Below are 17,438 nucleotides of genomic sequence, written 5' to 3' on the forward strand. Positions count from 1 at the left end.
AGCTTTACATTTAGAAAAATCCTCCATTGCTTTATCTATGCAATTCAGTTCCCTACTGAGGAAGGAGGATATCAAACAGACGCACAACTGCATCACAAATGACTGAGCTCACAGGAAAGACACAGGAAGGGCTGTCTGGAGAACACTTAAACAGAAGTCTGGGCTATTTCTCTTTTCCAGCTTAAAAGGCAGTAGCCTGAAATACAAGTTTTCACAGGCTTATGCAACAAATGTCTAAGATCAGAAGAAAAGAGACGGGGGGACTGACAGGAAACCAGTGATGTAGAGGCACAAACACAGCAATCCCCAAAACACAGCAATCAAAATACCACATCATTCAGATCATATCTAAATGACTGTCTGCGCCCTCTATGACACACACATACACAGAATTTGCTGTCTTTTAACACCTTTATTACCATGTTAACACCTGCTTACATTAAAAAAAAAATATTTTGCATTATTACAAAACCATAGAAAAAAAACCCCATTAAGACCTGTCGAAGAAAACAATCAATAACTTAAAAAAACGTACAGAACACTCAGGTGTCAAAAGTCACACGAATCACAGTACATTCATTTTTAACTATTAACTTAAATAAACTTCCTGTGTTCAGCTGACAAATGACTGTCATGAGTATTCTCCAATACATGCATAAACATGTTCAAACTAAGGGCACGGTGTACAAAGGTGACGAGAAGGTTTTTTTTGCGTGCGGATGGTTGTGAGTGAGTGTTTTACTGGGCCCTTCTAGACATCAGCATCTCTCTGATGTTGTCCTCCGCGTCTTTAACGCTGCGCTCCAGGTATGTCTTCTTTTGCTGTGGAGAAAACAAAGAGGAAAAGACTAAATTAAGTTAGCTGTAACTTCATATTCGGAAACATATTCTGAACACACCCTTTTACTCCCCAAACTGCGTGACAGAGCTGTTAAAATTCTTTAAGATAAGATAAGATGATCTTTTTTTGAATCAAGTTCAAAGACGGTTGTGACCAGACTTTAACTTTGATTGCTCAGGATAAATCAGGTTAAAGGTTTCTCATTGTCTCTAAATACAAAAATCAGAATAGACTAGTGAGATTCTGTTAAAGGTGTTGCATGCATGCTAGAGAAAGTGTGAATGTATTACGCAACGCGTGGCAGGATGTTTCATCACAGGCCAACACCTGGTTTAGTGGCCGAGATACTGCGTAGAGTAACAGGCCTCTACCTGAAGTCTTCCGGCAATGTGTTGCAAAATAAGTGAGTCAAATCAGCACAGAAAACCTTTGCCCAAGGCGATGTGGCACAATCTCATAAACACAATAAATAAGAAATTAGACATTTTTAACATACCACAAATGTTGTGCGACACATATACATAATAACATAAACAATCCATGTTTTTACCTTATATTCCAATTTCACGGTCTGTGAGCGGTCAAAAAAGAACCGAAAGTGTGCTGTATTTTAATTGTATGTGGTTGTAGGTCGAAACGAGGCTTGTGTGCTGACATCTCTGTAATGATTTAAGTAGGCATGTGTTTACATCTGTAACCAAGCATCACTGCACATTAGCTCACTGCTGTCTGGGAATCCCACCCTTCCTCCATCCCCCCTCAGTGACGTATGAATAGCCTAATGCAGCTACGTTCTCAAAAACCGAATGAGATGTCAATAACCTTAAAGGGATTTGTCATCATTTACTCAACCTGTATGATGTGCGTTCATCTTCAAAACATAAATTATGACATTTTTAATGCAACATTAGGGATTTCTGTCCTTCCATTGAAAGTCTTTTCCAGCAAAATGCTTCAAAAAGGTTCATAAAGACTGTAAAAGTAGGCTTTAAGGTGCGGTCAGATTTACTTTTGTTCAGCAAATTTTAGATGACAAAATCCAGTCATTTCAATAGGAATTCACACAATCTGGAATTCTTTGTGAGGGCGAAATATTTCCCCAAGCAGATTTCGCAAGTAGTTCAAGCTGTTTAAGTGGATTTGCAAAGTTAACCAACACAAAGCTGCTTGCTTTGAAAGTCTTTTGGTCAACACAGCAAATCTGCATGACCAACTGAAGCCAATCCAAAATCTGCATATCATATGGACAACTTTATCAACTTTTTGAAACGGTTTTGGTGTGGTTTTACAATGGAGGGACAGACTTTCAATAAAAATACCTTCAATTGTGTTTCAAAGATGAACGAAAATCTTATAGGTTTGGAACAACATGAAGGGGAGTAACTGATGACTTTTCATTTTTGGGTGAACTATCCCTTTAAACCTTTGGTGGCTTACCACAAAAAAGAGCAAACTACCTATTTCTGCTTTTAAATAACTTCTTGTTGTTCACTGAGTTTTGAATGCATTGTCTTGTTTTCCTAGTAACGGGCTCATGTGTTGCCTATTGTATGAAAACAGGTATTCGGTTACGGTTTTATTCCCGCAAACAGACTTTCTATTCAAACTACGCCAAATGTGTCACAAATATGCCACAAAAAAAAAGAATGCAGAATGAGACAAATATCCAAACTCTGTCCTATAAATGCATGAGTCAATTGTTCATTGAAGTGGTGGTTTATTTTTGGAATATCATCCGGCTTGTTTGCGTACAAAGCTGCTTGGGATTTGGGGATTTTTGTACGTGCCTATGTAGATACCGATGATACAGGTTACCAAAATGCTTGCTTGTTTTTCATGAGAGGGTGAGGTTTGATAATGGGGTTTTCACACCATGGCATCTGTTTTGTGATAAGTCTGCATGCCATAGTGAGGAAAATATTCCCTGAGCAAGCATGATAAGAGATATGATAACAATTAATATCAGCTCACCCATACCTCCCCATTATGGACATCTACAGAAAAGCCACTTATTTATAGGTTGCAGTGCTAGGAAAGGCAGAAGAAAGGTCATGAAAATATTTAAGAGGGCAGAAAATGACACAGGAGGGAAAACAATAGCCAACAGGGGTGTGCAGAATGTTGCATTACCCCCGCCATCGAACTGATAAGAGTTGGAATGCGAGTGGTACAACACACTGATGACTTGTTTGGCTGCCTTTAAATATATATATATTTTCATCCATTACCAAGGAATGTCACCACCATCAGAACACCCAGAATGCATGTACAGAAACATGATTATTCTGGGTTAAATGCAAAAAATTTTCTATCAAAAGTACCACTCATCACTTAACCCTCAGTTTGTACAAACAAATGAAATTTTCACAGTATTACACTTAGAGTGGAAAATATATATACAATACTATTGAAAGGTTTGGGGTGAAATAAGTGTCTTAGAGATCACCAAAGCTGTATTTATTAGATTAAAAAATACAGTAAAAACAGTAACATTGCAAAACATTACTACTATTTTTTTTTTTAATGATTCATTATTACTATTTCAAATTTTAAAATACAAATTTTTTTTTTCATGTCAAAGCTACATTTTCAGCGTCAATAATTAGTCTTCAGGGTCACATGATCCATCAGAAATTCTAATACATGTTGATTTGGTGCTCAAGAAGCATTTCTTATTATCAATGTTGAAAAATTATACTTTTTATTTACTTAATTTACTTAATATTTTTGAAATCGTGATGCAATTTTTGCGTCATTGCTTGCTTATTTCTTTCCCAAAAAAAAGTGACCCCAAACTTTTGAACAGTAGTGTTTATGTTTTATTCGAGTTGTGAGCTTGTAGTCCGAACTGAATGTGTACTGCAAAGTTATGGCAAGGAAACACGTTTTCATAAGTCTGCATGCAAAAACACAAGAAGTGTGGCCTGTGCAGTCTGATTCCCAAGCAAATGACTCGGTTCTTTAAACAAATCATTCAAAAAGACACACAAACTTGGAAGTTACTGGTTTGAATCAGTATGACACATCCTTCATTGAATGAAGGAGCCGGCTGTACTGAAGAAGATAAAAAGTTTATTCCAGTGGTTTATTTACAGATTTATCTCATTTTGGGTGGGGCAGGCATGCCTAAAAAGAGCACAGGAGCACAAGCTGAAAAACTAAAGGGGGAATCCTGTTCCCTGTTTTCTCTGTGAATCATATGCAAAAGACAAGATGCTCCAGATACACATGGGAAATTCGGTGTAGTAATGTTGCATTTACTACTACATCCGTGTTTGGGAAGCTGAAACTAGCCGTTAAGTGTCTGCAGGAACAGAAATTATCCCAACTCAATGTCGCTTGCCTCCTACACAGTTCTGCTGAGCTGAGTGCCAAACAATCAATCTTTTGACTACATGAATGCCCTGTTTGGTATATGTATGTGTGTCGCTCACTTTTGGACATTTCCACTAAGCTCTGAAATAGCACCATTTAAATGCTGATCTCTTTGATTAATCTGTCAAAGAAAGCCAGACTCTAAAAAATGTTGGTAATCTTTACAGAAAAATACTGTAAAAAACGCTAGGGTAAAAATCTGTTATTTGGTTAACTGTAAGTTGCCTTAACATACAATCTATGGTGAAAAATGGTTTAACATCACATTAATTTTACTGTAAAATACTGTCAAATTTATGTTTTTTGCAAATAAACTATATAACTTATAGAGAAAAAAAAAGTATATTAACATAATATCATTTAATGAAATATACAGTAATAAGTTGAAAAATTTGCCATTACGTAATACCTGTAACGTTGTCATTATTTTTTACAGTGAATTTCTGCCGTAATTTCACAACATTTCAGTTTTGGTTCTCTAAATCAAATCAGGACCATAATAAAACATCAAAACACTAAAAAGTCACTCAAAATAACATTCATATAAGATCAATGCACTAAATTCTGCACTAAACTGGTTATCATCAAAGAACCCAACAGCTAATGGGGAATTCCCCATTGCCCAAACACGCTGTGTTATGGAAACACTACTCTCCATGCGGATAATGATACCTCAGAAGACTGACCTTCCCAGAACAATGCGGAAGAAGGCACAAAGAGAGGTCTTGTGGCTCTCTCTTCTGCGGTTCTGTATGAATCGGACAGCAGAAGCCTTCATTGTTGTGGCCTGAATGGATCTTCTCATGGGAGTGAGGGCCGCCCATAGTGACTTCTGTCAGAACACAGATGACAGGGCAGATAGTCTGCGCAGACACTGCTGTAAAAGAGCCCTTTGTTGTTGCCGGCTCCGCTACAAAAGGCAGAGGTGACGCTTCTGAAAAGCGATGACCTGCCACAAAGGCCAACAGAACGGATGAGCGGCAAAGAACAGCTGCAGATCTTCATATGCCAACATTCCGCTTTAGCAAATCAAACATAAACAATTGCCAAAGGAATGTTGCTTTAGCGATATATAACTCTAGAGAAAAAAGGGTGGAAGATGCCTTGAAGGAATTCGTTTTGAAGAGAAAACACAAACTGGATTTTGAGTTGCAGAGTTACAGTTTGTCTTGCAGAAACAAAAGATGTATTCTTAAAAGTGCCATTGAAACAGGAACTGTAGCTGCACCGCCCCTGCAATATTTGTCTAAAGGCAAGACACAACAGGCAAAAAAATTTTTTTCCATGCACACTTCAATTTTGAGATTCTGGCCTACTTGGCTTTTCCTAATGTGTTATTTCAGACTAGTGGAAAGTAAACATTCAAAATACTAGGGCTGCCCCCTAATATTTGACTTATCGTTAGTCGGCTAAAAGAGGCTTAGTCGACCAAAAATGAACAAATATTCTCAGATTATGTAATCCGTATGAAACGTGCATACAGGTGCGTCCACTACTGCAGAGATGACGAGTCAGCATCGTCAACTTAATCTCTGCAGCGGAAAACACAGAACACATTATCAATAAATTATTAAAATGTTTAGACCGTCTACTTGCTGTTTTTTCAAGACACATTCATAATCATTACTTTTGGCGGTGCGCTGTGGCACTTGAGCGCTGATTAGGCTATGTATTATGTATAAGTAATTAAAGGCTCATATGACTTATTAATATACAAGTGCGATTAGACGACTAATCGCTTACATGATCGACTACTAGTCGACTAGAAAAATCTTTAGTCGAGGGCAGCCCTACAAATTTATTATATATACACTTAATCTGTTTGTGTCTATAGATTTCAAATTACAGTACATTTAAGGCTGTGAATCTTGGGGTAGCAAATCGATTTGATTCACGATTATATGCTTTCGATTCGATTAGCCCAGAACACAGCATTGTTTTTTTGCTGACAAAAATTGACAGTGTGTATGCTATACGAACCAGGACTAAACGCATTATTTTCTTTTTTGGTCCAGACCAAAAGAAGTGTGAACACACCCTTAAACCTCCCGATCTGCTCGAGGACAGCTTTTGGGCTGCCCCTTAGTCGAATTACACAGCGACCTTCATGGGACAAAGATTGCAAAAAAAACATTGTCCATTGTTAGATGTTAGCTCATGTTAGTTTCATGTGTCTTTGTAGCCGGAGCTACTTCTCTGTTTATGTATAGAGTCACGCAGGTACTTTGCAATGGTTATCGCCCTGTCCCTGCCATCCCATTTTAAACACTTACATCGGTTTTGCTCCATCCATGCAATTAATGCGCATCCTTGAGCCTCAATCTGAGCTATAGAAATGTATCTTCATGCTTAAATTACAAGTAAAGCTTCATGTTACAGGATTTTATCTATTTCCATGACTTTATGAATGGTTTGAGTGGTTTGACTAAAGACTATAGCACTATTGTGAGAGAGCTATCATTTGTAAATCTGTTAGCAGTGGCAGTTCTGAGGAGAGATCAAACACGGGCTGCTCTAAAACGGCTCAGAACGGAGAGCGAGCGCAATCCAGTGAAAGGCGGTAAAGAGTGCAGCGCGTATCTGTGAAGGAGATCTGTGGTTGCGAATCACGCCGCAGCATCTCCATTAATACACGCATGTAATAATTGAATGCTTATATATTTTAAAGCATTGAATCACTATCGAATTGCAATTCATTCGATTAAATTGATTATGGACTGAAACTAATTATACACAATTCAAAAATCCATGTTTCAAGATCGATGCATATGCATCATCAGGATTTGTAATGGATGCATCAAAACCTCTCATTACACCCATAGTACATTTCTTTAAATTAGTTTTTTTCTTCAGCACTGGGCCAGAAATCTCGACTTTAGTACATACCAAATTTATCTACATACATTATTATTAATTTTTTTGGCTGTTCACAGTATTTTCTGGTTTATGGGGTGACAAAAAGAGACATAAAAAATCCCTTCTTTAAAAACATTTGAGACTAATAGGTCAAAAAAAGAGTGTATATTTAAGTGCAAATTAGTGCATATTTAATCATTTAAGAAAACTTGTATACAATTTATTTTGCAATTCTTAATGTAATCAATCAACTGGGGAAGTATGGTGATATCTATTAGTTATTTTTACCCTATTCACCTGAGATTAAATCCTGCAAAAGAAAAACTTAGTAGTAGTTTCGATTGCATTAACTATATGATTATTACAGTAACACCTACAGAACATTAAAGGGATGAGGAATCCATAAAATTCAGTGGCGGCAATGTGGTGGACATCTTATATTACAAGCCAAAGTCCCCTCTCTGCTTTGGGTTTTTATAGTCCAATATAAATTCATGTTTAATTTGATGTTTACACAGTTTCCAGGTTACAGGCTTATGGAACATCAATAACTATCAACAAGCAACTAATATCTCCCAATATCCGGCCATGTAGAGTTTTGGGGCAGTTGACCTGATGTTATATAATGTTAGTTAATCTAGCTGGCAGACATATATGAGGTTTTGTCAAAACTGCGCTTGTGATAGTCTAGTAATCATCAATAAGAATTGTTGAAAACTACAAATCGATCTTTAAACAATATTTTATTTACATTATCTGTATAGTTTCCAGATGTTGCCGATTTTGTTTGTAACATACAGCATCGTTTAAAAGTTAAGGGGGGGGGGGGGGGGGGGGGGGTCGGTAAGACTTTTGTCTTTTTTTGTGAAAGAAACGAATACCTTTATTCGACAACGATACATTAAATTGACCAAACGTGACAGCAATTTTTTTCTATTTTAAGTAAATGCTGTTCTTTTTAACTTTCTACTGATTAAATAATTCGGGGAAAAAAATTATCACTTTTTTACAAAACTATTAAGCAGCACAACTGTTCAACGTTCATCTCAGATTATATATAATCTCTTAATACTGTTCTCCTCCAAATTCTTTGAATTTGATGGGCAGTCTTCAATGAAAGCATAATTCTGTGCCACTGCAGAGCTCAGTCAAGAGTACAAAGTCAAATGAGTTGCAGAGCGGCGGGTGTGAGGAGATCTATCAAGCGTCTCAAAGAAGATGTGGGCATGAAAGTGCCATGTAAGGACATTTGTCCCCAATGCACTGACACCCAAGCCATCCAACTAATTCTGCAGCATCTCCCTCCTGCTGCCACTGGAGTATTAATAACATGCTTCTCCCATCTTTCACTGCAAATGCAGCAAACAATACCCCGCCAAGACTCAGGGAAGGGAGCTGACAGATCCATTACAGTCATGTCAACAGGTTTCTCTCACATGCTTCACTATAGACAGGCTTCACCCCCCACCGCGGGCACGAGGCCCATCTGCATCATGGGCCAATTATGACCTCATAACGGAACCAGCAGTGGGGTTATTGTCACCCCAGGAGTCATCAGTCATGTATGGGGATCACGAGGGTGGAGAGTGGGCCAAGGCGCTGCTCTGATGCTGACGACATCATGTTACCTCGTAACGAAATGCCTCGCATCCAGGCTGTGTGAATACGGAGGTCAAAGGAGCCATGAGTTCATTCGCCCCCTGAGATCTAAAAGCGGTTCCAGCATGTACTAGGCGGAAAATGACAGCTATGTGTTTTGACTGTACACAGGCGTTAAAAAAGCAAGGAGGCTTCTGAAACATTTGTGTGACTCAGGGGTTGCCTTTCAAACGCTCATCACGCACAAGTGTTTCAGCTTATGACTTTACCAAATGTGATGTGCTGCATGCGTGTCAATGATTTTAGATGTAAATAAAAGCCTAAATTAAATCAGTTCATCATAGGATGCAACCATGTGTCTTCACAAGACTTGGATTAAACCACCCCATTCATTTTGATTTATTTTACAATGACTTTATGACCTTTATGGATCGTCTGAGTTTTGGTTACCTGGACTTTCAATGGAGAAGCAGAAACCTCTCTATTTAAAAAAATCTTAATTTGTATTTTGAAAATTAACCAGTCTTATTGGTTTGAAACAACATGGGTGAGTAAATAATGACTGTCCCTTTAAGATAAATGATAAAGTTTGTAAGAATGTTCTTAAGTGCAACTTAAGAGGTTAGTTTCGATGATTTTTAAGAACATTCTTTTCAGGAATTTAAATTCTTACATTTTGCATTAAGAAAGGTTTTTGGGAATGCAAAATGTTCTTAAATGTATTCTTAAATTAGAAAATAAAAATAAAAAATAGCTTTATTCTTAAGAATTCTTTGTGAATCTAGCCCCTGGCCACCATGAGATACGTGACGGTCACAGTGAAAAAAAAAAAAAAATCTGTAGTCGTTTTTTTACGAGATACTTCTTCCACTGGGGTTGGGCTTCATCACATGTTGCGCCCTCACTCACTCTCTGCCTGTTGAGGGAAGCCCTGGGCCTCATTCCAGATGTCACCAGCCCTGCATTTATTCACAATGATGTCACGACCGAGCCTGGAATTACACCCAAACTGCCCAGTGCACCGAAGCCAAAGACAGACAGGCCCAGACACGGTGCAGAACACACGCTCCGGGCCAGAACACACACAAAGCTCAGAAATACTTTATATGAGTGAACGCCTATGATCTCACAGCCCTCATTTACACTTCAGGTATATTTCCTTTAAACTCATTTGCCTTTTCAATGAAGAGTTCCTGCAAAATAAACATGCAAAGTAACAGATGTGCCTATGCAAAGTTGGGATCTAAATGAGTAATTGATTAGAGAGTAAATACATTTTTCAAACTATGCAAATTGATCAGCCTTAACAAGGAAATACATTTTCCACATCACTTTGACGTCAAATATACGCAGAGCCACTCAAAGGAAAGCACATTTTATTACAGGCAAATAGGCTAACTTTCACCAATTATTGTTTGATATGACACAAACCCTGAGAAATGAGACAAATATCTCTACTTGAAATGAATATCGTATGGCAAAAGTTGCATGTCGCAATTAACGGTAGAGAAGTTCTTTATCAAATGCAGTACTTATTCTGACAATACGCAAATTCAGAAGGAGCTCAAGTTTATACATTATCATTCAAACGTTTGGGATCAGTTTTTGAAAGCTTATCTTATTCTCACCAAGACTGCACTGTGATGCAAAGCTGAATTTTCAGCATCATTACTCTTCAGTGTCACATGATCCTTCAGAAATCCTTCTAATATGCTGATTTGCTGATCAAGAAACATTTTTTATTAATATCAATGTTGAAAACAGTTGTGCTGCTTAATATTTTTGTGGAAACTGAGCTACAAAATTAAATAAAATTTGCCTATGTCTATTACCAGGAACCCGTGGCTCAAATGATCAAGACAAAAGAAAACCAGAAAAGAAAGAAAGAAAGAAACAAAGACGATTTAGTTTCTTATACTCCTTATATGTAAAAAGATGCTAGATAATGTTTATAGCCAAAGGGTAAATACTTGCACAAGGTCATGACTTCATCAAAAATGTGTTGATCTATATTGTCAACACAGACTCAGATCTGGAAAGAGATGAAGAAACGACTGCATGACACATCAGACCCAGACAAAAGGGGAACTAGACTACTGTACCTGATCTACAAAGACCCTGTTCACACCTGGTGTTAAGATGTGTTTTGTTTGATCGGATCACAAGTAGACGAGGCAGACACATATCTGTTTACACCTGGTGTTTTAATCTGTCTCTTTTGTCCATTTTTAACCACTTCTGTCCTGATTTCTTTGAGGGGAGGGTCTATGGGTCTTAGATCTTTCGATCTAACGGACGAAATATGCTCGGGCAATTTACACATGAACGCGAAAGGAAACGACGAAAAACAAACAGAGAGCAGAAGGTTTTTCGTCTTCAAACCAAACTTGGGTCTTCAGGTGACAGTTTAAACCCGTCTGGCTAGAGCGCTTCCCATAATGTTTACGCGATAGGTTAGTAGATGGAGAGCAGGCAATCTTTTGTGGCTGTTCAAACGCATTCGACCACATGAGCGTTTACACTAGGAAAGGAATCCGGTCAAAACGCTTCTTACTGCAAGGTATAACAGGGCCAAAATGTCTCGCATGTGCCTGTGTTTCACTGCATCACAGGTCACTGTGGTTCCCTTCATCTCTTTATTTATACACTCATATAAAAGTGAAATTCATCTGCACTGATATCTCACATTCTGCTGAAAATATGACCCATGCAGATGATTTACCACAAGGGAGAAATTACATCTCAGTTGACATGAGGTGGGATAATACTGAATAAGATGAGAGACGTTTTCAGTAATTCACACGTTCATGGAATGATTTATTCTATTTATTCAGTCTGATAAGACATATGGATCCTCTATAAAGCATTTCTAAACCAACACTGTGCGTTTTGAGATAAAGTTAACAGTATCTTTAGAACATGACTTTAAATTCCCATCATACGGAAATACACTTCCTCCCATTCTTCTCATGAACTTGCAAAGTTTTAAAATATTTTTCCCTCATGCAAAATCCACAGAAGGTCTCATGATATGACACCTCGATGACAGGCTGTGCTGGTTTATTAAAACTTACCCCCTGACGGGGGTCATATCTTCAGTAAGAAAAATAAAATGGAAAAATGATAAAGGGATGTTGCCAGTAAAAGCCTGCTGCTTTCCCCTGATGTCATGCAGTTTAGAAATAACTGCATCTGAAATCTGTTTGAAATAGGAGGCTGTTGTGTCAGAAACAGGACCTCCCATGAGGCCACAGGTGGTCACAAACGCACCTGAAGTTCAGGAAAACACCTGAACAGATGCCTTTTCACTCTTGTCATGAACTATGACATCAGTGAAACATGTGAACTTTGTCTGAACACATTTGTTCATGCAAGTTCAAAATCTGTTTCATGAGGTATGACATGTAGCTGCAGTGCCAAGCAACTCTGAGGTGGTAATCTCATTATGGATTGTTGTCACTTACAGTAGCAAAAAATATTTTAGTATGATAAGACACGTTTGAAAACTGGCCGAGGTCACGGAGAAAGGTTGTGTGTAGCCAGCTGAGATGCTTTCATCAGCTCATTATTTAAAGTCAAGCTTTTAATGTTGTTTATATGTCTATGTGGTGTTTTTAATATGCTTTAAGACAAACCATGAGCTAATTCATAAGTCAACACCATTGCTGAGTATTTTCTCCTTAAAACTGCAGTGAACCAAAGACGGTCTCAATAACACGGTTTGAAATTGCAGGCGTTTCTGACGTCACAAACTATCTTGTAACCAATCAAGTCAACGTGTGATCGTCAACAAGTGGATCTCTGAGCTGGTGTGAGTGATTGGAGGCGGGGATAATTTGCATATTAATAGAACCACGTATACTGAATGAGACAATGGTGTAGTTACATTCAAGCTATTTTAAGGCATGAAGAAATAAAATTCAAGGAAAAAACGTTTACATTTGTCATTTTGGTGATCAAGGATGAGTTTTAAGGGATACAATTATTGACTACATGGGGACTTTAAAGTTTTCCTATTATATTCTATGTTATGAAAATGCTACAAACTTAAAGTCATGCACATTTTTCCATTTTACAAAACAGGTTGTCTTAATAGTGAGCAACCATCCAAGAAAGAAAAAAGTGCATTAATTTTCATTATACCATGGTCTGTTTGAATAGTTGATTCTGATGGTGGGCAATAAAACCGTTTAATGCACAGGTATTTCTAGTCATTTTAATCACAGTTCTATATTATTTCGCTGCTTTCACTGGAGCACAAATCCGCACACAGAAATCGGAGATAGTGCTACGCACACAGAGAAATATTTAGGAGCACAAAAACTTAACGCTGCCCTGCAACTTTTATTGATAAAATACATTCACTACTGAATCGATACATTATATTTCTTAGCAAAGATGATTTAAAGTGGGCAGATTTGCTAGATCTGATGAGCCATAACTGAAAACTGAATCAAAAATAACAGTCATTTTAACTGCTTCGCATCAGGATGTTTCTTTGCCTCCACGTCGTGCATTAACATAATTTAATGCACAGCTATCCCTTACGTATAATATGTATTTTGTAAATGGTTGAGTGTCAAACTTACACCACTATTCAAAAGTTTGGTGTCAGTAACAATCTGTCATGCTCACCAAGACAAAATCAAAAATAGAGTAAAACAGCAATATTGTATAAATATGTTATACAATAAATATGTTCACAATTTAAAATAACTGTTTTCGACTTAAATATATTTTAAAATGTAATTTATCCCTGTGAATTTTCAGCATCAATACTTCAGTCTTCACTGTCACATGAATCATGATCCATTAGAAATCTGATTTGCTGCTCAAGAAACATTTCGTATTAATATCAATGTTGAAAGCAGTTGTGTTGCTTAATTTTTGTGGAAAACATTGTTTTAGGATTCAGAAAACTGATAAGAAAACCATTTATTTGATAGAAATCTTCTGTAACATTATAAATGTCTTTACTATCTCTTTTGATCAATTTAATACATCTTTTCTGACTAAAAGTGTTAATTAAATATAAAAATCTTACAGACCCCAAACTTTAACACAGTAGTGTACACAATCAATTATATTTTAGAAAAAGCAACTGTGATAGGGTTATAACTAACATTTATAAGAAAAATATATTATAGTAATAAGTATATTTCAGAAATAATAAACTAATACAGCTCTTTCAAAGAACAGTTCACTTTAAAATTTTCCTAGAGTATTATTTATGAAAATTTCGAACCGACGAGCTGCTATTTTAAATAGAATGCTGGTGATCTCAGAAAACCTGAGACAATCTACGATTCAACACCCCACAAAAGGGAAACATGACGCCACACTGGATCAATTGCAGTCATTTTCATAGAGGCCCACACGTAGATGATGACGACGATGACATTTGTCATCACAATTTCCTTATAATGAGGTCTTGGTAAGTCAAATCAAGAATGAACACATCCGCTCTTTCACTGAATTTTTTTCAGACCACCTACAAAGTTCCAGTGCAACTTTCTCACTGACTATAATAATTGTCAGAGGAGTGCGAATTTCACGAAACATTTAGAAGGTATTTTACAAAACCAAACATGGGGGGTTGGCGCTGCATTATTCACAAATAAAGACTTCACGTCAAATAAAGCAAAAGGGAAAAAGGGAGGTATAAGGATGACGGCTCTAATAATGTGACATGCAGCATGTGGATGTTTGTGAGAAGATAAGTATATCATGAGGGCCATGCAGCTCATGTGGTTTTTACAATAGTGATGGGAACGCGCTGATGTATGCCCATCATTTTTACCATGCATGCCCCCACGATCGCACCAAGGAGCTAAAACAAGCCTGGGGGCTTTTCCACCCACAAACAACAAGTGTGAAATTCTGATTGCACTTGCAAAACTGTGGGTGAAGCATTTAGGGGGGAAACATAACCACACAAGCATTTCAGTTTCTGAGCATGCTACAGTAATGCCTGATGTGTAAACACTTAAAAGCTACATAGATAAGCTACTCTTTGCGTAAAAATATGATCTTATTCATTCATTCATTAGCATTCCATTATTTCAACATTTTATTACGTCTTTAAATGTGGCCTCAATAATGTAACTGCTTTTTGATACTGTCTTTTTGAAATTCAAGAAGAGAGAAAAGAAAAGGTAAAATCACACTACAAATATAAGATACTAGGCTGTTACCTGGTATTAACATCCGTCTCGGGTCATTGGATCAGAAGTGGTCAACCACTTACACCACATGCACTTCAAAAGCATTTCCTGTGAATGCTTGTGATTGGATTTCTTCAAAGGGAGGGTCTTTCATTTCATGAGTGCATCCATTACTAAAAGTCACTGTATGTTCATTACTGCTAAAAAAATTGGGTTTGTATGATTTTTTTTATGTTTTTGAAAGTCTCTTATGCTCACCAAGGCTGTATTTATTTGATCAAATATATAAAACAGGAATATTGTGAAATAATATTACATTTTAAACCATTACGCCAGTTGTCAGTGTCACATGATCCTTCAGAGATCATTCTAATATGCTGATTTTCTGCTCAAGAAACAATTCTTATTATCAATGGTAAAAATCAGTTGTGCTGCTAAATATATTTGTAGAAACCATGATAGATTTTTTTAATATAAATCTTTTGTAACATTATAAATGTCTTTACTGTCACTGAAATTTCGTCATGACTACGAGCTTATCACATTCAAGTGATTTCTTGTCTGAAAGAACAGGAATCATGGAGGACACCGGGCTTATTCTTGCCTATTTATTGGGAAAATCTTATTAAAGCCATAATGATATTTAGCGTACCATGATTCATTGACAACCTATAAACACTCACCGCGCTATCTAGATAGTGAGCTTGCTGACAGTTCTGGAATTTCAGTCAAATACAGGCTATTTTTGCTGTGTATAAAACATACAATATGCTTTAAATGACTATTCATAAATATGCACTACTTTAACGACAAGACAAGGGGATGTAGCTGTTGTGGAAAAAAATAGTAAAGAATACCAGTCACAGCACCAATCGTTCTCCGGCCAACTTGAGAAGTTGGATATCAAAATGGTCCTCGAGCTTCCCAGTGGTAAATACGACTTGAGAGGGCGTTCATGCATTTCGCATTCTGAAATTGCTCTGTTTAAACTCTATATCTATGAAATTCTACCAATTTTTTCAAGAAATAATACATTAACAGCAAATTTTATTAGCATTTATTCTACAAATGCATTGTGTAACATGCCACACCTCTAAAATGTGGCTTTAGTGACTGCATTGCAAAACGCTTTGGACCTCATTTACACCTGTATTTATTTATAGGCCACTTGTGAGAGATGGATGTTAATACCAGGTGTAAGTAACACAGTTTTGAGGTGCTTGACAGTGTGTAACTGTCTGAGAGAGATGCTTTATGTTTTTGTGCTCCTAACTTACCTCAAGCTCCTTGATCTTCTCATCTGCCGTCTTCTGCTTTTCCAAAAGCTGTTTGGTGATCTCATCTTTTGACTGTAAAATGAACCTGGAAAAAGTGAGGAGGTCAAAATAATCAACAAAAAAGGGCTCATTCAGGCACAGAATTTACACCAACAGAATTGTACATACATGCGTCCTGCTCCCTCATACATGTGAGTGGTGTCAGGGAGTGAAGTGATCTCTGCATGCGTGAGGTTGGCGTGCTTCTTCATGCGGCTCAGCTGTTCGACCTGCAGGTCTGCCAGCTTCACCTTCTGCTGGGTGTCAATCATTTTAGCCTGCAACTCTGCAAAGGCCTGTGGCATACAGATGTTAAAACATGTTTATTGGAAGTGAATGAGAGTTATTATAGAGGAACCCGGGATAGGGTTTATACTCGACTATGAATGAAAGTTAAAAGTTTAGACTAGAATCTCTACTTTTGCTAAAGGTTTACAATGGTAACCATAGACTTAACCATATAACGTAGTTACAAACAACCTGCAACAGTCAAAATACAAAAAAGAATTTAAGAAAATCACAGACATATTTTGAAAGCCTCTTACACAGTTTTATGTATGTATACATATTAATTTATAAAGATTTACAGTAGTTACTAAACGTGTAAAATTATATTTTGACTTGATACCAAAAATAAAAAATGTATACAAAAATTAAAAGGTTTCTTGTGCACCGAGGTTACATATTGCCATTTCACATTGCTTTTTCAGTTCCATTCCAAAATTCCGATCTACCTTAGTTTAAAAAATACCTTTATTCACTATTGTATCGTGAGGAAGTAATAAACCCGTTTAGTTTTTGTGAATAAACCTGTAAACCACCGTTTACCTTCTTCAACTCGAGGTCTACGGGAGCCGCCATGATGCTAAGAGAAGAATGAGTCACCGCGCATGCGTGAAACAAAGAGTTAGTTGCAAAACCTAGTGAGAGACCTACATAGACAGCATTTTCGGTTTCGAAATATCAGCTGATGGGCAAAAATGCTCTCTAGGTAGGCAGCACGGTAGGATTTTAGGCACTACCTCAATCTCAAAATAGTGCAGCCCAGGAGGAATAACAGTGCACGAGTCTTTTCATATTTAATGTTTATGTGTAGGCTAATGCTGTTACAAAGGGCAAAGTCACATATGCTTACAATACATATACAATACATACTGCCTTTTCTACTTTTACAGCGTAGTTTGCGCTACTTCTAGAATGTTTCACCTCAGTGCAACATTGCTAGAGAAAATATTTGTAATTATCAACATGTTTTTTTTGTCTTGTAAAGTCATGTATGTTCACACT

At 37.1% G+C, this 17,438-nt stretch overlaps 1 protein-coding gene across 1 annotated transcript; it reads right to left on the minus strand.

Annotated features, from left to right (window-relative positions):
* Nucleotides 1-392: 392 nt before the first annotated feature.
* On the minus strand, nucleotides 393-17,050 carry pfdn1 (prefoldin subunit 1). Its single transcript, XM_084136378.1, has 4 exons — nucleotides 16,980-17,050; nucleotides 16,281-16,447; nucleotides 16,113-16,197; nucleotides 393-822 (listed from the first exon to the last, which is right to left on the minus strand). The coding sequence occupies exons 1-4, from the start codon at nucleotides 17,010-17,012 to the stop codon at nucleotides 739-741; spliced, it is 369 nt and encodes a 122-aa protein (XP_083992504.1). The 5' UTR covers nucleotides 17,013-17,050; the 3' UTR covers nucleotides 393-738.
* Between the last annotated feature and the right edge of the window lie 388 nt (nucleotides 17,051-17,438).

This window comes from Abramis brama (genome assembly GCF_963993115.1).
Source record: "Abramis brama genome assembly, chromosome: 15".
In the NCBI taxonomy this organism is placed as follows: domain Eukaryota; kingdom Metazoa; phylum Chordata; class Actinopteri; order Cypriniformes; family Leuciscidae; genus Abramis; species Abramis brama.